This window comes from Lissotriton helveticus, chromosome 11, assembly GCF_964261635.1.
Source record: "Lissotriton helveticus chromosome 11, aLisHel1.1, whole genome shotgun sequence".
Lineage (NCBI taxonomy): Eukaryota > Metazoa > Chordata > Amphibia > Caudata > Salamandridae > Lissotriton > Lissotriton helveticus.
The window spans coordinates 767,138,268-767,160,904 of NC_136072.1; the positions used below are offsets into that span (position 1 = coordinate 767,138,268).

At 45.4% G+C, this 22,637-nt stretch overlaps 1 protein-coding gene across 2 annotated transcripts in view; it reads right to left on the reverse strand.

The window, feature by feature from the left end:
* SLC23A2 (solute carrier family 23 member 2) overlaps positions 1-22,637 on the reverse strand; it is an 876,666-nt gene that overhangs the window by 480,268 nt on the left and 373,761 nt on the right. For both annotated transcript variants that reach the window (XM_078666639.1, XM_078666640.1), the window contains one exon: positions 1,505-1,728. In XM_078666639.1, coding sequence (XP_078522765.1) covers positions 1,505-1,600 — 96 coding nt within the window. In that variant the 5' untranslated portion in view covers positions 1,601-1,728. The remainder of the gene's footprint in view (positions 1-1,504; positions 1,729-22,637) is intronic.

The window sequence follows — 22,637 nt, forward strand, 5'->3', positions numbered from 1 at the left end:
AAGTAATCGTGTCCATGAGTTGTTGAGAGAAGATGAGGTTATCCCCCGGCGGGTGATAGATGAGGTGTAGAGCACATACTGGTTTGCCATCACTGGAGATGTCGAGGCAGAAGAGTTCACAGGAGGTGAACACAGGAGGTTGCACAACAGCCTCAATTAGTCCGTTGTGATCGGTCTCTTGTCACGCTACGCGTCTTCATAATGATGGAACAAATGACACTCCAGGACTTCTTTCTCCCTCCCCTCTTCCTCTCTCTTTAACATTTCCTTTAGAGTTACGTTGGATGGTACCTCCTCGCTGTAAAGGAGCTCTTTCCAGTTAGTACTGCCGCCACTACTTTGGGTGCACCACATGATCAGTACATGGTAGCTTCCACCCTACCATGACTTTGGTGAACACCCCATGACTCTCCGCAACCTATACCAATATGGCAGCAACAGGTTTCTGAACCCGCTCGCCGTGAAGCACACCAGGTATTCAAATTATACTGAAACGACCCTGGCTATAACAAGAGAGGTCTCCTGACATGCCCTTTTTCAGACTTCCGTTAGACCATTCTGCCTTTTGCCTGTCCCATCGCGACTGAAATTGGTTACCTTGGACTAGCCTGAAGATGCGGTTTCACATGCAAACTCTCATGGTATCTTTTTGTGTTCAACTAGGACTACGTCCCAACAATATTGATTCATGTACACCTCTGGCCGCCCTTACAGATATTTAGCATCTTGTTGCTGTTGGCACTTTACACAGCTCAGTGCACACCGCTCCCTGATAATCCTGTCGAATACATGTAACTGGGGTCACATTACCTCAATTGTAGCGGTTCTACATTCATGTGACTTAACTGCTTGGTTTGATTTGTGTGCTTTGTAGCAGTTTGAAGTTCTTCCTAAAGTTTATCATTGCTCAAATGGGTTTAATTTCTGATATTAATATGTTTCCCATGTCTTCATTTCTTGATTTTGCTCACGAAAAAGTGTCACTCATAGCCACTGAATGTCACTCAATTACGCTGAAATTATGAAAATGTTAAGCATAAGCAATCTGAAACCTTGGCAGCTGTGAATAAAGTCCCGCAATAATACCATAAAATTTCCATTTTTGTGCTGCAAAATTTGCACATCTATGCTGCAATATCCTTGTTTCTGACTAAGAAGACCAATAGACCTAAACTGTTAGAAAAATAATTAGATCTTGTTCTATCATATGCCAATATGAAATACGTGGCTCACTATTGTGCACTATGCAAATATCAGTAACACAATATTCAGAAAAAAAGATATAGTTTAAAACATTACAGATTATACTAAGAAGGATTTTTCCTTGTGCAACATATTTTCGGAAAGTCTTGAAAACATATTAAAATACTCTACTTACACTGACAGCTGCTAAAAGAGTAGTACTTTGAACCTATATACATCAGTGTCCAATGACTGATGATGAATAGTAACATTACACATGGAATTTGAAGAGCTATAGGTGGCACCTAGGCCAGCCTCTTACCGGTAGAGTGAAAAATCCTGCATGCTTGATTTCGTCATTGCCGTCCATTGTGTCACTGGCTTCCATCGCTTTAGAGGTGTTCCTGCCAATGCCCATTGCGAGCCCGGAGGCGTGTGGAGTCACCTGGCAGGAGCGGCTAGCACAGCTCCTGTATATGAACGTCCAATGTCAGGCACACAACACCGTCATGGAGCAGCAGTGGTCAATATTAACTTCAAGGGCACCTAAAACAAAGACGGAGGCAAACATAATATTGTTATTTCACTTTTTAGCCACTGTTTGACACAAATGATTAACCAGCCAATAAGAGAAAAATATGACTGCAGTAAACCAGATTTAGATAATCAATAAGGTTGGGATACACAAGGCTTAATGTTTAAGAGTTAACCTGCCATGTTTAAGCCCAGGACACAGCAGCAGGCTACAGAACAACAAAAGGAAGGCAAAACTAGGAGTCCTTGTTGGGTACTGATGGAGCAGGGGAGAGACAAAAACCAGAGTAAAGCATGTGAAATAATCAACAAAATGCACGTAGATAGACACTACATGTGGGAAAACGAATTGCTGTCTTACATAAATTAATTAACTAAGCGAATTTAAATGAGTTATACTAATATAAAGCTGTAATAAAATAAATAAGTGTGTAATTGTGCTTGATACACAAGTCTTGTGCCAAGAGAAAAAATAAAATTGGTAAGCAAAATGACGCTATCTGTTGACTTTTGCTAGTTAACAACTAACTGGGAAAATTAGAATGGCGGGAGGTAAACAGAAGGGCTGTAATTCTTAAACTAATATCTTGTTGTGTTTATTTTCGCATTACTTCCCATTGAGGCCTGCGGGACCTGGCCGGGAAAAATGGCTGTTTACGGAACCATTGACAGCGCTTTGGGGAAAAAGATGGCTTCCACGCATGCGCTGTAAACTGAACGTTTGAATAGAATGGCCTGTGCACAGAGTGAAAGATGTTAAGGTCAGCGTGGCCTGGCACCAGGATATGTGCCAAAGGATGACTGCTTTTAAACCCGTGTGAGAAGAGTAAACGTATTTGAAAATAATAACAAAAAGTGTTACAAAAGGAAAATGACCAGCATAAATTGGAGATGAATGCCATGGGAAAGAAAGTAAGAGTGACATTGCTAAAATACAAATTGGTATGGACGAGTACATGAGGTGATCATCACCACCTCTCTAATGGACCAATCAGAAAGAACTGTTGACCCTAAAAGTTTCAATAATAAGTTAGATAGTTAGAGAAAAAGGGTATAAAAGGGCTTGCATGAAAGGGAGAAAAAGACATTGCTCCACGGATTTTATTTTGCACCACGACATGCTGTCGGTTTTGACAATTTTATGGTGATAGAGACTTTGAAATATTTTTTTGACTTTAACTTCGATGGAGCAGAGAAGATGATCGCTCACCAAGTTTTTATGTTGGAAGGGAAGCATTGAGGAGAATAGAGAGACAGTTTGGGAACCTGTGCGACTCTTGTCATTCGCTTATGACAGATGGGTAATCTACTTTTCTAATTTTTCATTTTCTTAAACATGTACTAAATAAATTGCAAAATTTTCCTTTCTCAAATGAAGTAGATAAAATTATTTTAAATTTCAACTCGAGTCTGTTTTTTTATTTTAGATACATGTCATGGCAGAATAAGAAATGTTAAAAGTTTATATGATTACTGTGATTGAGCTGGTCTTAATCGCCATCAACGGACTCCTACTAGTTGGTCCATCGACCAAACAGCGGAGTACCTTGATGTATTTGTGTCCTATTTTCAGGTTAGCATGATGATCAAAATTTATAAATGTAGATAATGTTTAAAGTATAGAATTTAGGTTCACCGCTATCCAGCAGCTCGCCTTCTTTTTCACTGACTCAGGAGCAGTGTTGTGTGTATATGCGTGACTTTCGGTGTTATGGGCCCTACCGTTGAGTAAGAAATAAGTTGCTCCTGGGTTAAGTGATACGAGTTTCGAGGGTTGTTGGAGAGCTCTGCTGGAACAGTACCGACAACAGGACGCACGTTCAAGTACACAGGTTTATTGTCTGGAACCACCAGTAGTAACGTCTTCACAATACCGTGTCCAGCAGTAAAACTGACTCCCCAGAATGACCATATTCTATTGCTAAAACATAGCCAACTGCATTGCTTAGCAACATCTATTAAGGATCGAGCATAACACATCCCCCTACTTTCAAAACAAAAACAAAAAGGAAAGGAAACTTCTAAAACAACAATAAACACAAAGATTTAAAATAAAGTTTAAAGATCTACAATTTCTAACAAGCATTTGCAATGCAATAGGTCTCGCATTTACTAGAGTTTGAGCTATTGGCATTGTAGATTACAATGCCTTTTATTAATGTGTTTTTTTTTTTTAAATAAATAAATAAAAGGCATTCTCATTTACAATGCCAATAGCATAAACTTTCGTAAATGCGAGACCTATTGCATTGTTAGAGTGAGAGGCTGGGCTAGAGAAACACACATACAGTGTAATGAGTGCCCAAGACATAATGGTAGGTCTAGACTTAGTCACTGAGCCATACTGTCCGAGTTTTCCTCACCCAGTCCAGCTGGTTGTGGGGGTGGGGGTGGGGTTGGGCGTGAGTGGGGAAAGAAGAAAACACTGCAGAACTCTGTGCCAGAGATAGGTGCCGCTGATCTGTGAAAAAAAGCAGCCAGAGGCAGCGGCACGCATTTTTTTTATAGGTGCAGACACATACATAGAATAGTACATGGATGAAAAAGACAGAATGATAACGTAAAGATAGACAATGGAAAAGAAAAGTAGGAGAAAGAAGTACAGACAGAGGAAACAAACACCCTCTCTCCCCCAAGCCCTATAAATAGGGAGTACCCAATATCGTAGCGTCGACATACTTCAGTGCGCGTGATTAGCAGGGAGGAGAGTCGGAGAAAGCGATTTCTCCTCTAGAGGTTCCCTGGCCAGTACATCATGCTCGGCTAGCCCGAAGAGAAACGTATTCCGTGACATTGCACGGCTCTCACTTTTGAACACGGGGGCAGCGGCGCATCACAGGGCGTGCAGACCTCCTCCCCGCTCATTTCCACCAGGCTTCTGGGCGCCTCCCACATTCCTACCGGCGCCTCCCATTCAGAGAACTCCCGTGGAAGTGGATCTGGGAGTGAAAGGTGCGCACCCCAACCTATGTTTACGGATCCCGGGGGCTGTGGGCGTGGAGAGCGCAGGCTTTGGGGGAGCTTCTGCAGCTGAAGAACCTGAGCCCGAGGAGGCGGGCGGCGGGGCCTGACGCGCGCCGAGGATCCCCCTCCCCCCGATCCTGAGGAAAGCCGAGAGGAGAGAGGGAAGGAAGGAGGGAGAGCGCGAGAGCCACGCACGCCACCAGAGCCTCGCTCGCCGCCCGGACATGTTTAGGCACTTGGGTAGCTGGTTCGCCTCCTCGCTCCTCTCCGGCCGAAGCCCTCGCTCTCATCCAGGCGCTGCCTGCTCGCAGCGGTGTCCCTAACATGTGTGGCGCCGCTTCGCGGGGCTGGAGGAGCTCAGCTTGGGGTGCGCTGGAAGAAGCCCGAGGGGGGGCTTGTTGGCTACAGGCGGCGGCTGTCTGGTCCGGGGGGAGGCTCTGAGCAGGTCCGCACTGCATCCAGCTGGCCTGGTGAGTTGGTGCAACTTTACCGATCTTTGTGGGGTACTTTGTCGCAGACAGTTGACCGTGCATTAGTTCCATTTTATTGGGTTGAAGAATACCGTGGGAATTCGAGTGGAGATTTTTTGGGGGGGGGGGGGTAGGGGGGGGGAGGAGTATGGGGGCTTGTTTGGTAAGTAAATATCGCGAAATAGTAAAGTAAAAAAACAAAAACGAGGGCACCGATGCGGTGAGTGGGGTGGGGGGGCCCGTGACACCCAATCACCGTGGGGGAGGGGGGGGGGCGCGGCAGCGTGTGTGTGTGTGCCTGTGTGTGTGTGTGCGTGCATGCAGAGGGGTGGGGGCTGGCTGTGTCTGTGCGCCGTTGATGCGAGCGAGGGGCTGGGAGTTCGTCTGCGCAAGCGCGGCTCAGACGCTCGCTCCCGCGGTCAAAACTGAGACTGCAAAAGCACGCTTCTGAGCCGTGTCCACATTCCCAAATACGGGTAGCATTAGGTCTGAAGCAGACACCTCAATGCTCACGCATTGAGAGTACGTCTGCTCGACCTAATAATCAGTTAAAGATCGACAAAACCAAGATACAAAAAACAAAAAAATCATTTAGAACCACAAGCATCTACACCTTCACATACATAATCTTCCAACCATTTGGGAGGACTTCTTGTTCTCAACATCTCACTCTTTGCAGCCTCTCTACATCCCTCCACAGAAACGTCCTATCATCCACAACTTCCTTACTTCCAATACCTCGTGGTTGCTCTAACATTCCACAACTTCCTCACCTCGGTCCATGATTTCCAGCTCATTACTTCTCATATTAGTACATTAATCTCTACATACACGGTTCCCCTACCCATCCAGATCAAGTTTTGAATCCAACCACTGCAAATTTTCCTCAGAATTAGATGTGGGAAGAAACTCTATTCCATGATTGCCTGGAACCTAAAGCAACTTGTCTCAAATTCCATACTTTTCCACTCCTCACACTAACAGCATTTTAGAGCACTTCCACTACCTCCTCAGGTTCATAAAAGTGACTATATCCTTTCTTTACTTTACAAGGCTTCTTTACACAAATCCAATCAACCACAGCAATGCTGACTGGCTTCACTCCATGTTTTTCAATATAACAATTATTTTAGACTGCCTTTACACTAACCTACTACAAGCGGATTCCCAAGTCCAATGTTGAATTCTAGTGTCACACAACCAACCAGGATCAGATTTTTATCTGGGATTGGACCCTCTCTTAATCACAAAAGGAGACAAACCTGCAGCATCATTTTTTGTTACTCTGTACGCCCAGACTGCCTAATGCAATTGGACGTCCCAATCTACTTTGTTAATACAAGCAGATTGTATGACCCCTTTAACAACTCAGTTTAATCTCTCGACTGCACCATTCCCACTTGGGTTGTACAAGGAAGTAGTTCTATGTACTATTCCAACTTTCTTGAAATAATCCTTGGCTGTATTTGATAGGAATTGTACACCACTGTCACTTAACACAGAAGTAGGCAAGCCTTCTGAAACACAAACTTCATCCATAAATTCCAAAACGGTGAAAGGGTCAATTTTCTCAACTACCTTTACTACAGGCCACCATGACAACAGATCCAAAAGCACAATTACATATCTCTGATCCACACCAACTGGACCAAACAAATTAATGGTATGTGAGACATTTTAAGAATTGTGTTGTTGCTGACAAAACTATACAAACATTACAACCACAAATGTCAGAAGGCTGCACCCCTAAATATCCATGGGATTCTGTCGCCATTGATTTGTTTGGTCCAGTCAGTGTGGATCAAAGGTATGTCACTGTGCCTTTGGATCTATTTTCACAGTAATAGAGAAATCCCCCTCCTTTCAATAGAATAACAAAAAGGAAAGGAAATTTAGGAACATAACACTCCTCTACATATTTTAGCCATTGTTTAGACACAAAGGCTTACATCAGCCTGCAAAAACAAGCTCAATAATGGCAAAGTAAACTACATGCAGTCCTGCAAATCTCTTCACTCAAAGAGAGATTCAAACAGCATTGAGGTTAACAGTTATCTGGTCATGTGCAAGTCCGTCAGAACAGCAGCACAAATCTACCATGTCAAGTACATGGTAGCTCCCATTCTAGGAATACGCATTATTTTAGTAACTAGAAATTGTGTCTTGTTAATAACTGGGCAGATATTCCTAAACCAGGGAGAGTATAGCGGTTTTATTTGGCAGTAGAGCCTGGCGTGAAAACGCTGGTTAGCAAACATGCACAAAAAAAGGAATTTTAATGATCTGAATTCAATCCCTACGAAAATAATCCGGTCTCTGCACGAAAATGCTGGAAATTCAAATGGGTTGCTTTATGCCAATCCCCTGTTAAAAGTGACCTTTCTATGTTGTGAGCTGCTTTAATTCAACCCCACTTTAGGTGAACGTGAATTTTCATTTACACAGGAGAAACACATAAGTGGTGATACGGTATACTGAAGAAGGCTTTGTGGTGGCATGGAATAATTTACAAAATCACAACAAATAAAAGAAAAAGCAGGGTGCTGGAAGGACAGAACTAGCATGACCAGAATTTCTCACTCAGACATATGCTGTGCAGGACAGATTAATGAATCCTAAATCATCCTGCCATCTTTTTAGGCTTTTCAAAAGAGCTCTAGAATTGCGTTGGCCAATTCCAACCGCAGAGCCACTCTCTGAACAAACTGGTGACCAACAACGCTAACACTTGGGTCCTCTTTCCGAGTTGCAGGGTAATTTCACTTTACTGCCCATTGTAAACGCCAGACCACTTTTTGTGAAGGCAATATCTTTAAAAAAAAAACGTAACGCTGTACAGAATTATCTCCCAGTATTACCAGTGCTTTAAATGGGCAGGTCCTGCCGGTACATAGTACTTCCACTTCTTTAATTTGAAAGGGGGAGAATATGTACTTCTCAGGACTGTTGCAATACATTTAAGGTAAGAGTACAAGCACTTCTCAGGAGCCAACAGGTACTCTAAATTTCCATTTAAAATACCGATTATTATCCTACACGTTAGCATGAGAACCTTTGTGTTATTACCACAAAAACATTACAAAACATGCAGTATAAAAGCAAGATTTAACAAGATCAACTGCAGCAGTACCTACTGAAGGGAATTCACCATCAAATCAATGCTTAAACAGTTGAGGGTAAGCACATTTTCACAGAGTAACAATCCCTTTGAAGTTCATTCAAAACTTCAGATAATGAATATATCCTATAAAGAAGGCTGTAGGCAAGTTAGACAATTAGAATATTTGGAATGACAAGATGAATAAGTATTTGTTTGTGAATTACAGAAAACGATGACAGAGGGGAGGTGAAAGGTTGGAAAGACTGTTAGTGTCATTTTACGCGGGAAAACAAAATCCAATCCAAGGACCGAATGAGGACAATGGTCACAGTAAGTACCACAACAGTCCATTGAGTTGGCTCTCTGTAAATATATGCACACACTCTATATAGAGCAGCAAGTGGTAAACCCTGCTCAAATTGCTGGCTATATACAAACGGCAAGGCTCCCCAAATTAACAAACGAGAAGAGGGAAGAACTCAATGCACCACTGTGTATGGCTGACCTACAAAAGGGAGGGAAGACATCAGGGTCAGATGAACAATTTCTACAAGTCCACCTCTGACTTGCTGATGGATACATTACAGGAGGCATGGACAGAAGCATTAGATCTAGGTACGATACCAGATATGTTACAGGACTGTACTGATTAAAGGAATTATAGTACTCAGACTGAAACCAGGCACAGAACCAGAAGTCCACCACTCTTATAGTACCCGATCAATGAAGAAAACAAAAATTATTAGAAAAGCAATTGCAGGAAGGAATGCAAGGGTCATGATACAACCAGTGCACAGGGATCAATCTGGGTTTGTTACGGGTATGAGAACAATTTGTATTGTGTATTGATTAGACCACGTGAAGCTATTTCTAAAGATGGCAAGTAAGAAAAGGCTTAGCAGCCCTCGACATAAAGTACCTTTGATTCTATTGGTTCGGATTTTCTTTTTGGAATAATCAAGAAGTACAAGTTCAGAAGCTAATTTACAAGTTGTATAAACCTATTGTGTGACAGTCAGGGTAAAAATGAACAGAACAGTCTCAGAGAGTTGGATACTTTGTTCAGAAAAGGGTTATTCCTTGTCCCAACTCCTATTTGCATTGGATACAGAACCCTTGCAGTGTATTGTGGGGGTGTAAGTTATAGTTAGCTCAGGTAACTCTAACTGGTGAATTTCTATGGTTTTCTACAAGTGACATCTGAGAAGTCCATGTAACCTTTGTTTTTTTCAGTGAATTTCTAAGGTTTATTAAAAAAAAATCCTAACTATAACGTCCCTGTAACCTTTGCTTTTTAAGTGGATTTCAATGGTATTTGAACTAGTAGTCACGTTTGTAGAGTGGTGGAAAAAGGGAGAGGGCCTCGACCACCTCTCAGGAATCCAGCTGGCTCAGACTTACTGGAGGTAACAGGAAGGCTTCTTGCCCCCTTCAAAGACCCGCCGCATCCAAGAGGACTTCATCTCCCAACCAGTAGTGCGTCAGGGGGTTGGTGGGGGTCAGCATTGCTCCCGCACGCTGGGAGCAGCAAGCAATGCAGCTCACTGCGTGCGATCGCAATTTTATCATCTGTTTTCCTGCTCGCTTGAAAGCAACCAGGGAAAAGTCCACTCCCAGCAGCCAGTTAAATGGATTAAAAGTCCACTCCTAGCTGGCAGGAACAGTTTTCCTGCCCACTGGGAGCAGACTTACTGTTTGCTCTTGCTTGGCAGGAGATGCCAAAGCTCCAGCCAATTGAAAGCAAGCTACTATGTGACATAAGGAGCCGGCTTTAGGGGATGGCAGTCCTCAGGGCCAATAATGGTTCCACAAGAGGGACCGTGCACCCCTCCATTGATATTGCACGGGCTGCCCCAGGGAGGTGGTGGTCCCCGGGGACGAAAATGGCTCAGAAGGAGAACCGCAAGGCTCCTCTCTCCTTGTCAAAATCGGCCTGCCCCGGGATGGTGGTGGTCCATGGGGCCGGAAATGGCCCAGGAGGTTGGTAAACAAGCCCCCAACCCTCTCCTTATAAACGTAGGTCTTGACCCAGGGAGGTGGCGGTTTCCGGGGCCGTAAACTGTTTGGGGAGGGGAGCAGCGAGGCACCCCTCCCCCGTACTTTATATTGGCTTGGCCCAGGGGAGACGGCAGTTCACAGGGCTGAAATCGGCCATGGAGAGGGGGGCCATTTGCCCCCCTTTTCCCCAATATACTTATTTTGTTTGCCCCTGGGACCTGGCCCACTCGGGCTGAAGTTTAAACAAGAATGGGAGAACGTAGGCTTTTTTTTGCTGTGATTCACAGATTTGCTGCTATTTTGCTGCAATATCTTTTGATGTAAAACATTTTTGGGCTCCTTCGGGGACCCCCCACCAGGCCGAGGGGGGCAGGGTATTCTTACTCTGACCCCTTCTGTTTGTTTTTTACCTTTTTTCTTGGGATTCGACTGAGTTCGAGTCCAAAGATGGCAGCCAACACTACCTTGTTTAAGTGTTGCCCGCCTATAAGATCTCAGCATAAGATCTGTCAGATCCGCAGAGTATTCACGTGCCTAGATATATAGATTTCTTTTTTCTTAAATAACTCCAAAAACTACTGAAGGGATTTACCCAAATTATAAAAAGGGCTCGTTCTATAGCTAGAGAAAGCTTCCTGCCACATTTGGTTTCATTCTATCCAGCAGTTCAGGCTGTATTCGTGTTCAAAATCCCTATGGGAAATTGCATAGGGAAACGAGTTTTGGGACTCCCCCTTTTTTTCTCATCCCCCGCCTCCCCCCTCCCCGCCCCGCTTGGTGAATCACCCCAACACTGCAGCTGAAATGATTAGAGAACTAGTTTTTTGATAAGCTCGTGAAGATTCGTCAAACGGCGCCAAACTAGGCCCTAACTATAACTACCTACTGGTCGACCACACACACATGTAAAGCGGCTTGAGCACGCCAAGAACTGTGTGATTGATATATATATATATATATACATATACAGATATATATATTACCTACTGGCGGTCGCCAGTAGGTATATATAGTTAGGACCTAGTTACCATAGGAAATTCCGAACATTCTATTGGGAATAACTTTGGCGTCGATTGAGGGATCTGCCTGTAATTTTCCTTAAATTTGCCTCGCTCCGCTCCTTCCCTGAAAGTTTCGGGGGGATTCGTCAAGCGGGGGCCGAGAAAAAAGGGGGGTCCCAAAACGTGTTTTCCCCATGTTAATTTCCATAGGGACATTCTGACAAGGCTACAGCTCGAACGGAATTACACCAAACTTGGCAAAATGGTAGGGACAGGTATGCAGTAGTGCCTTTTCTATATTTGGTGTAAATCCCTCCAGTAGTTGTTGAGAATTTGAATTTGAGCAAATTATATATCTATATGCGCTCAACATTCTATTGGGAATAACTTTGGCGCCGATTGAGGAATCTGTGTGTAATTTTCCAGAATTTTGGCCAGCTCCGCTCCGCTCCTTCCCTGAAAGTTTCGGGGGGATTCGTCAAGCGGGGGCCGAAAGTGGGGTCCCAAAACGTGTTTTCCCATGTTAATTTCCATAGGGACCTTTAGACACGGCTACAGCCCGAACGGCTGAATAGAATTACACCAAACTTGGCAAAATGGTAGGGCCTGGTATGCAGATGTGCCTTTGCTATGTTTGGTGAAAATCCTTTCAGTAGTTGTTGAGAAAATTGAATTTGAGCAAATTATATATCTATATGCGCTCACTGTACGCGCACCGTACGCATACGGTACGCGTACGTGCGCGTACCCTTACGTGCGCGAGCGAGTTTCTGATTGGCTGGCAGTCGACTGTCAACATTCCAAACTGTCCAAACCAGGAAGAGTTGGCCACCATCTTGTTTTTCAGGAGAGCCCAAAACAAGAGTGGAAAACACGAAAAGGTCCCCCAACCCTCTAGCCCTTCTCAGGGGGTCCCAAAGGGACCCCCAAGGGCAAAAAAAAAAGAAGAAAATTCAAAACAATCGCGGGGTACGCGCACCGTACGCGTACCCCCTGAGAAGGGCTAGAGGGTTGAGGGGATCTCTACCCTTTTCGCGTTTTCCACTCTTGTTTTGTGCTCTCTTGTGCCTCACTTCTCCTGAGAAACAAGATGGCTGCTCAGGTGGTCCCAGAAGGATAATAACATATATAAACGTTATCCGCTAATAGAATTAGCATTTACAAAACCTTTGAAATTTATTGAAAAAAAATATAGGTTTCACGCCTGATATAGTTAGGAATTAGCATTTAAAAAACCTTGCAAATTCACTTAAAAAACCATAGGTTTCAGGCCTTATATTGTTAGGAATTAGCATTTAAAAAACCTTGCAAATTCACTTAAAAAACCATAGGTTTCAGGCCTTATATAGTTTGGAATTAGCATTTTAAAAACCTTGCAAATTCACTTAAAAAACCATAGGTTTCAGGCCTTATATAGTTGGGAATTAGCATTTAAAAAACCATTGAAATTGCTCCTATATAGTGAGTTGTACTAACTATATTTCGCGCACCCGCAATCCACTGCTGATGATGTCACATATTACATCATTCATGACCTATATAGGAGCAATTTCAATGGTTTTTTAAATGCTAATTCCTAACTACATAAGGCCTGAAACCTATGTCTTTTTAAGTTAATATATATATTTATACGCAACAAATAAAACGGTCCCTTTTCCTTGTTTAGACGAACAGAGAAGACTTTAATGGAAAGACTGCCTGTTTAACCTTCCTTTTATAGTGGCCAGTATGTTAAGTCAGATTTGGAGTCCAAACAAATTAACACATTTACATATATATCATAAGTATTGTTTATCTTAAAAATGCAGTCTATATTTCTAGGGTGAACAGAGCAAAATTAACAAAAGAATGAATCTTATATTAAATTTTCGTCACTCTGCTCTCTGCCATTCTCCTACATCTTGATTGTGAAGAGGTCTTTGCCTCCTCAGAGATGAAGAGGTCTTTGCCTCCTCAGAGATGAAGCACCTTTGCCACTGACAGAAAGACAGTTACACATAGTATGGGTTTTAAAAATCATCGCCATCATCTGCTCAGTGTAAATTACAATCTAGAGGCAGGTGTCATCCACCTCCAAATCGTGATACAACTGCACATACAGCCAGGTGCTGAGATGCAGCAACCTTGATGTTCCAGGAGACAATGAAGTAATGACAAGCAGAGGTAAAGTACCTTCAGTGGAAGTTGTGGGTCAGTCCAATAATAAGTAGGTTTGCTTAAAACCTACAGACTTAACACATGTAACTCCCCTCTAAACCTAATGGCGAGCAGGTCTTCTTTATCACTGGGGAGGCTGGAGATGTGTCAAGCTCACGTGACCCCTGAATACCATGAGGTTTGAAAGGAGATGGGCAAAGACACCAAAGAAGTATGAAAGAGTTCGATTTTATCATGGTTCCCTTGGACAAGCATTCCACTGGAGCAGCATCTCAAATGAGCAAGGCCGGAGTGGCGGCTATTCTTGGCAACAATTTGCAAGGCTGTAGCTTCAGGTGTTATTAAACGATGCAAAGATGATCTATAAAGAAGTTGTGCCTTCTCTTTACTGTCAACCTACAGGATAACCAGGGGAAACCAGAAATGCTAATTATAATTCAGAAGACAGTTCACAGATGTATAATGCTCAAAGTCAACTTTAAGTATCTGCACTATGCTACCAGATGAAAGGTTTTGGTAAATCTCAATAAAATTAAACTTCTCTAAGGGCGTCTTTGAACTTGTGAATGAGCTCAAGAACACAGGCGCTCTCTTGGACTAAGAATGAAGTGGGTTACCACTGCTAATCTTTTTCACTTTGTATTGGGTTTAGCAGAGGTCTGCCCAGTCCTTGGAACCACAATCACGGGAAAAAAAGTGTCTTCGAAATACCTCTGCCAGAATGTTAGTCCCTGGAGCACATCCCTGTTCCTAGTAGGCAGCAGCAGACAGTGTTTAGGGTCCTTGAATAAAAGATGCAAAGGTTCTACAGGTGCATAATTTTGGGCTTATTGATTCAGGTCTGGAAACAAATCAGAGTGCCTAGACTGTTAGATCTTTCCCCATCCCATGAAAGCAAGATGTGAGAACCTATTAATTTGAAGAGCGAAACTGCATTTGTGCCAAGCTGGGCTGGCCGCTGTGAACTATGAATACAAGGTTTAGACTGGATTCACACTGGCTTTTCAGCGGTGGCTGTGATTGAGGAGTTAAGACAATGAGCTTCGAAGGACAGGGCACAGGTCAACACATGATACAGCAGAGCACAGAAATAACCAAAGTTAATAAATACGGCTGTGCAAAGGAATTCACTAACAAGTTACTTACCTTCGGTAACGTTATATCTGTAAGAAACATACGTTGGTTGTAGATTCCTAACCTTAGAATAACCCTGTTAGATTTGGGGGTCCCTAGTTGGCACAGGTAGGTGACAAATAGGGACCCTTGCCTCTAGTCAGGGAAAGGGGGTACACTCCTAAAATATCCCCTTCTCACCCCCTTGGTAGCTTGCCACGAGCAGACAGGCTTATCTCAGAGGCAGTTTGTAAAGCATTTGTGACCACATACAGTAATCAAGTGACAACACTACAGATGGACACCACACAGTTGTATATTAAAAATAGGTATTCTTTATATAGACTTAACACAAGACCACAAACGAAAAAAATCCACAATACTATACTTAAAATGGTAGTTTTAGCTTAGTTCAGTTCAGTTCTTAAGATGCGACACCTTAAGTCAATGTAACAAAAGTGTTGCAGCGATGGAAATGCGGCAAAGTTCCGGTGCAAAGAAATAAAGACGTGAAGATCTTCCAGATGCGGCACGCTTCTCCGATGATGCGAGAAGTCTCGATTCGATGCGTCAGCTGCAGCAGCGACACCCTTGTTCCGCGATGCGATGACAACAGCTTCGACTGCGACACTCTTCTGCGACGTTGCGAGACGCTTCCGCACAATGCGACAACTACAGTGACAACATTCAAGATGCGACGGCAGCAGCTCCGACTGCGGCATGCTTCTCAGTGGATGTGAGGCGCTTTTCTCGATGTGGTGCAGTGCGACAGCTACAGCGGCGACATCCATGATGCGATAGCAGCAGCAGCGAGGGCGACACGCTTCTTCCTCGTTGCGAGACACTTCTCTCCATGCGGTGCAATGCGACAGCTACAGCGGTGACATCCAAGATGTGACAGCAGCGACGGCGACACGCTTCCTCTTCGTTGCGAGGCGCTTCTCTTGATGCGGTGCAATGTGTCCGCTACATCGGCGACACCCTCCTTCGGAGTTGCGACGGCAGCGGCTGCGACGGCGACAAGCTTCTTCCTCGAGTCGCGCTTCCAGCTCCTTACGACACGCAGTCCCTCAGAAGGCCCCAAAACAGCAGAAGGTACTTCCAAAGAACTCTGGGGAGCTGGGGTCTGTTGTCCCTGAGACTTCAGCAGGAGGCAAGCTCTGTTCCAAGCCCTTGGAGATCCTTCACAAGTTAAAAATAAAGCACACAAAGTTCTTTCTCCTTTCTTTGGCAGTCAGGCAACCACTGCAATGTTAAAACCAACTACACTAAAAGATGTATTTTATCATTCGGAGTTCAGGCATACTAAACTCGAATTTCTACCATGTTCCAGAAGTCAGTTAGGATTATAAAATGTAATAATCTAACTGCCCATTCTGGCCTATGGAGAACAGGTAGCCTTGCAATAGTGAAAAACGTAAATGGCTTTAATTCACTATTAGGACATGCCACACACACCAGGGCATGTCCTACCTTATACTTACAATGCACCTTGCCCTTGGGCCTACCATAGGGGTGTCTGATTTGAAGAAATGGGAAGGTTTAGGAACTGGCAAGTGGCTGCACATGCCCAGTCAGCAAGACGGTACCAGACTGCACATAGGCTCTGCAATGGCAGACTTTAGGCACATTTTTACCGGCTGCTTCTGTGGGTGGCACAACCAGTGCTGCAAGCCCACTAGCAGCATTTGGATTTACAAGCCCTGGGCACACTCGGTGCACTGCACTAGGGTGTGACAAGTAAACCAAATCAGCCAATCATGGAGTCACTAATCCATACATCAATTTACAATAGGGACAGCACATGCACTTTAGTACTGATCAGCAGTGGTAAAGTGCCCAAAGTCATAAAACCAACAAAAAAAAGGTCAGACAAAATACAGGAGGAAGGCAAAAAGTTCAGGGATGACCCTGCAAAAAGGGCCTAGTCCAACAACCCAGGCGTCAGATTGGATCCTGAAAGTTTTACCTCAGCAGTACCTCTGCGCGTCAAAAGGTGGCACCGGTCGGCTCCGCATCCTTCCTTGGCGTTGTGGTCGCCGGGATGACGTTGTGGGAGCAACTTACACAACGCCCTTGCGCGCTGACGTCAGTTCTGTACACAACTTTCCATGCCAGAAACGCAAAGCTATGCATGACACTGACAAAACTAGGGCCAAAACTAGGGCCCTGAAAGGATATCCTTAACCCTAGAAATTAGTTTGCAGAACAGGGAGGATGGGTGAGGCGGTAAGGAATCTATAACTAACCCATGTTTCTTACAGCTATATCGTTACCGAAGGTAAGTAACTTGTTCATCTGAAAGAAACAGGTTAGTTATAGAATCCTTACCTTAGAATAGCCTCATAGCTGCTGACGACGTCGCATGCACTACCTCGGTAGTGCTGCGCACGTCCGTTGGACGTCGCGGCCCCGCCCGCGCAATAGAATGTTCCGCACTAGCGCGGAACGTTCAGCGCAGTAAAGGGGATAGATAACCCAGCAATATCAACTCCGGAGGTGGGTCTGCGAACCAAGATCACACCAGAAAGTCTTCGAATACAGAACGGCCAAAGATGTTTGTGAAGGCAGTAGTGTTTCGTAAATGTGTGCAATGAAGCCCACGTAGCTGCCTGAAAGATGTAATTCAGAGGAACGCCTCGTCCCAAAGCAGTAGTTGCTGCCGTCGCCCTGGTGGAATGGGCGCGCAACCAGCTGGAGGCTCCTTCTTTGCCAGAGATTAGCAGGCCTTGATACACAAAACGACCCATCGGGAGATAGTCCGCTTGTGTGCGGTCTGACCTTTTTTGGCACCCACATAGCCAACAAAGAGTTGGTCATCCACCCGGAACTGCCTGGTGCAATCCAGATAAAGAAAAGCGCATGTTTTGGGTCCAGACGGTGGAGCCTCCCTTCCTCTTTCGAAGGATGAGGAGGCAGAAAGAACGGGGGCAAAGTGATGGTCTTGTTGAAAATTAGTACGTTTTGGTGAACATTATCTGCGCCATCTTGCCTCTTCCCCTGATGCCACACTTTTGTCGTGCGCGCCCGCCATTTTCTAAGATGCCCCGATCAGAACGAACCCTTTTGCATGCCGCTGGCCCCTGACATAGCCCTTCGCCTTCACTAAGCCTGCACGCTATCCACCCCCTGCTTGCACCTGCCTTGAGTCATAAACCCCTCTTCGGCGCTGCTCTGCCCCAGGCCTTCATCCTGTTCCCAGCGCGACACCTCCCTGCTTTCCTTTCATGATCTCCGGCCCTTAGATGCAAACCCCCTTTTTCCCCGTGTGCCCGTTTTGTCTTCCCCGTTCCCAGGCCGACACCCAGCTCTGCCGATACCATCTTTGCCCCTCCCCGTACAATAGAAAGCTTCCCCCATCAAAGAATCCCCGGGTTGATCAAAGCCCCCACCCCATGAGATCCGATCAAACCCCCCACATTCCGTGAATCGGCGGATTATCCAGCTGCGCGATGCTCATCACCTGTTGTGACTAGGGTGGGGACTTCAACTGTAAATGTGTGTGGGAACGGGCCCAAAGGGGAGTTCCGAGAATGTCTTTTCCGTACATCAAAGCTTTAACATGTATGTGTAATCTACAATAAAGTCATAAATGTGGGTATAAGAGGCCAGGCCTCAGGAATACAGTTAGAGCACCTCAGAACGATACCTTCTGTCCGTTTCGTTGTGTTCTCCTCCGGAGAGAATAATAAAAAACCTTGTTTCCTGCTTTCCAGTCTCCAGCGCCTGCCTCTTCATTTGATTTAATAACTAGAGGGTCACAGAGGCAATACCGCCGGGCAAATATCGATTGTCCCTGACCCGATTGAACTTTTTACAATTGGCGTCCCAAGCGTGGGGCCCATCAGCGACTCGTGGATCCAGTGGGAGAGGTCCCGACGACAGAGTGAACGACTGCAACGATCGGGAGAGCTCTTGCCCAATAGACCCTCGTCTGGCAGCCGATCATCCGAACTTCACTAGTTCCGAACAGACCTCTCTCGAGTGATCTACGGTCCTGACTGGGAACCATCAGGAGTGCCGTGAGAAATACGAGAAAAAGAGGACGATCGGGCGCTGGATTCGGAAGACAAGAAACTGTCCACATGGTCCGGGTAAGGTCGTGTTGCCACGACAAGTTGCGAAAAAATTTGTTTGATTGCTTGATTGTTCAAAAATACTAGTATTGCTCTGTTTATTTTTATTTGGAGATTCACTGTCTGCAAACGGAGAAACAACAGGCTCTCTCTCTCTCTTTGCAAACAGTGGAGGATAGGTAGGGTAGCAGCCGTGCTTATTTTTTTTCTCCCCCACTCAATAATTGCTTGAAACTGAACTGTTGTTCGCAAACTATTGTTTCCTGGAGATTCCCTGTCTGCAAGCAGGGAAGAGACCACCCTTTTTGCAGATAGTGAAAAGGGTAGGTAACGCAGATCTTTGCGGACCTACTCATTCTCCCCATTGTTATTTATTGGTCGTTTGGTTTTATATTTTTTTTTTGGTCCATGAGGTATTCACTGCCTGCAAACAACGTAGAATAGAAATATTCTGTCTAGTCTTTGCACCTAGTGATAAGATAGGCAGTGCTGACTTTTTAGTCCCTCGTTACGAGCCGTCATGTCTGTCTTCTCCCCACTGATAAATAGCCTGTTTAGCCCGGACCGGGTGCTAGAGGTGGACCATATAGCTCCACTAGAAGGCACCCCTAATAAGGACATGTTCATAAACTATGGATTAGTCACCATAGCTTATAATAAATTATGGCACAGGTATACCGAAGATAGCCAAGACAAACAGTGGCCACTGGCAGGATCCTTTGACCTTGATAAAATAGAAACGTTAGAAATAGCCCTTCGAAATAATAAGACAACGCCGATTATGCTCGACAGTCTCGGTATGTGGCGCAGAGAGGCTACGAAACGACAGAGAAAAGACGAGGATAAACCAAGTAGGGAAATATACCGACAGGACAACCCCAGGACACCGCTACCCACAACTTATCCCCCGACACTATGCAAAGGACGACCAGACTTAGGGTCAGACCAATGCGCTTTTTGTAGGTATGTCGGACACTGGAAAGCCCAATGCCCGACTCTACTGAGCGTGAGTAAAGGCAAAGGGCCGACAAGAACGACAGACCGACAGTACGAGAAAAGGCGCGAGACAAAGAAGAACCCGACTTACATAGACAGACCAGACAGAACCACCACGTTTGATTATGCCCGATGGCACAGATTTCGCCAGGAAAATCTCAGCGGCATGCTCACGTTCTCCTAGGTCGGGCAATGTCAAGACGGGAACCCAGCCTCGTTTAAAATTCACAGACGGAAAGAGATAATTATGACCAATAACTGTTTTTATATTTGTCTTGGGTCTTTGTATGTCGTACTTGTACTGTCCCCCGTCTGAGTTTGTGTGTATGTAATGTACAAATCTGCGTCATCCCTCTACACGTGTTTCCGTGTTACTCGACCTCTGTTAGCAGAAACTTAGCATAAAAGCAACCTGGAAAGAAAGAAATGGTAAAACAAAATCCGTAGACCATTAATGAACTTGAACTTTTAATTTAACACAACAAACAAGGAATAATAACGATAAACTGTAGAAAATGAAAGTCAAACAGAACATTCGCCCCCCCCCATTCTGGAACCTTCCAAAGTAGGGCAGGGTTACGGCTACGCCCAACCAACGGCAACCCATATAAGGCGAGCCCGGCCGCCAACTCTTGGTCAGGAAATCTTAACGTATGGGGGAGCCGGAGGAGAGGCAGGAGCCCGCAGCCTGGGCATTTGCAGGTAGTCCCGCCACATGTCTCCTTGGCCGGCCGCAACGGGCCTGGAAAGACTAAGGTAGTCCCGCCACATGTCCAGAGGAGAACGAGGCACCTCTTCCTTTTCTCTTCTGTCACAGCCGCAGCAGTCCTGGACGGCGGGATGTCCTGCACGTACCTCCACAACAATTTGTCCAAGTTGGGCTGGGAGGGAGAGGCGACGCGGACGAGCCTCTCCCACCTCCACCGATAGGAGGTTTCCCAGCCCCCGGCCCGACGCCGAACACCCCCAGTCAGGCGATGGTGCCAATACTTCCACAGCACCGAACGTACAATGGTGGCACCCCAGTACTTGCGCAGCACCGAACGTACAATGGTGGCACCCCAGTACTTGCGCAGCACCGAACGTACAATGGTGGCACTTGGGGAACACCGGATGTGGAGAGACCTTCATGCGGGGCGATGAAAAGGAGCGGCATGGAGTGCACCGGGAGAAGGAGACGATGTGAACGAGTCTCCCTCGCCCCCCCCAGGTGGGGGCATCACAGCTGCACCCCAGCTGAACGTCCCGCTTACACAAAACAGGGACCTCTTCCTTTCACTCCGAAGGATCTCTTCCACTCTTGCAAACTCGACGAGAGTGGCCCCCGTAGGGCCTCAAAATGGCGTCTGGATCCGCTGGAAGGCGGGCCCCGGCCACTAGAGTAACTTTGGCCAGCCATATAACTCGAACATTTGTCCCATGGAGCACGAGCCCCCATCTCCGACAGCATCTCCGCAGCCTTGAAGATCATACAAAGGTCCCCGGCGGAACCTTCGGCCTTTGCAGGTTTCCGGTAAGGGACGGCTGCCTTGATCGCCAACGAAACAAACATGACATTGCCACCCCTTCTGTTAGCATGAATTCTAGAACTGCCGAAAAGGACTCTGGTCCAAACTGCCAGTAATGAGAAACATTTCCCCTGATGCTGCTTCCGGACTGAGCCGGCCCCGCCCAAAATGGCGCCGGTATCAATCGGAACTTACGAACGCCTCGTGGTGTTCCTTCGCACTAATATAAACTTGATGTTCTGAGATTTTTGTGATCCTTTGTACACTTGGCTAGAAAAGACAAGGAGAACTCACTCGACGAACAGTATGAAAGAATCCCCATTACAAATGTTGATTACAAATGTACACTGTATTATATTTTTATAACCGATGTAAACCTCATTTACGACGCACACGTACGGTATGCATATAGGAAATCTGATTACAGCTATTGTGATTATGCTTCTGAATTATGAAATTAAAATGCCCCCGAACCCCCAGCCAATTAATAGACGTTTTAGTTACTTACAAATGAACGAGTAAAACTTTCCGATGTTTTTTATTGCTGCAAGCGAAACCCCCCACTGTATGCACTTTAGCCATTGCCACGACCGGCCAAATACGACCGCACCCTCATAATCCATATGCTGAAATGATTTTGCAAAATAAAGTCTTTGAAACTATGGACGGGTATTGCATGCTTTATTTTTAAAAAAATATGGGATGGGTGGGAAAGTTCTTTTCTGTGCACCCTACTCTGCTCTCTCTTTAAGGTTAAAAGAAGATGGTTGCCCAGCCCTGGAGGACGGATCGGATCGACAACACGACACTCCGCCTTCAAGGTACGCGTCTGACTCATGAACTCTCGCGTAGAGGAAGACCTTGACTTCCAAGGATGGGTAAAACGAATGGTGTAAATGAGGGAATGTAAAAGGAGGGTGAAATGAAATAATGTAAATATTATAAAGTACCACGTTCCAAAGTATCAGGGGCCCAAGAACCGAAGAACCTTAGAACGCCACAGCGTTGAAAGAGGTTTAAGGACCCCGATAGTGAGATACATCCTTTTGACTAGATAGCTCGCACTAGGCACTTCTGGTTTCCTTTTTACGTTTCCCCGCACACGACCTATATGGACACACTACCCCCCTCGACTCCAGAAACCCTATCCCCGGGGACCCTGCCCCGAGGAGGAAAGACGAGTAAGAGGTAAGTAAAGGACTTATGAATCCATGTATTTGAATGCGCGCGAATGCTGTCTCCCCCACCCCCCTTTTTTCTCCCTCTGCAGGTTACATCAGAAATTACAGCCGAGGTGTGGCGAAGATCTGAAGTCTTGCCATGTCTAATACACGAAGCGGACTAGCGCCGCAAGGTGGTGTTTAAGCACGCCTGCAAACTGCTCACGTACCGAACAAACCCGAAAAATTAGCACAACCTGATAAAAAAAAGTGATCACCCTTAAACCAGACCGGACGAATGAACCCATGTCACGTATGATGCGAAACTATGAGGGAATGTGTGTGTGTGACTGAGATGTTGACCCAACTGGTCGAAGG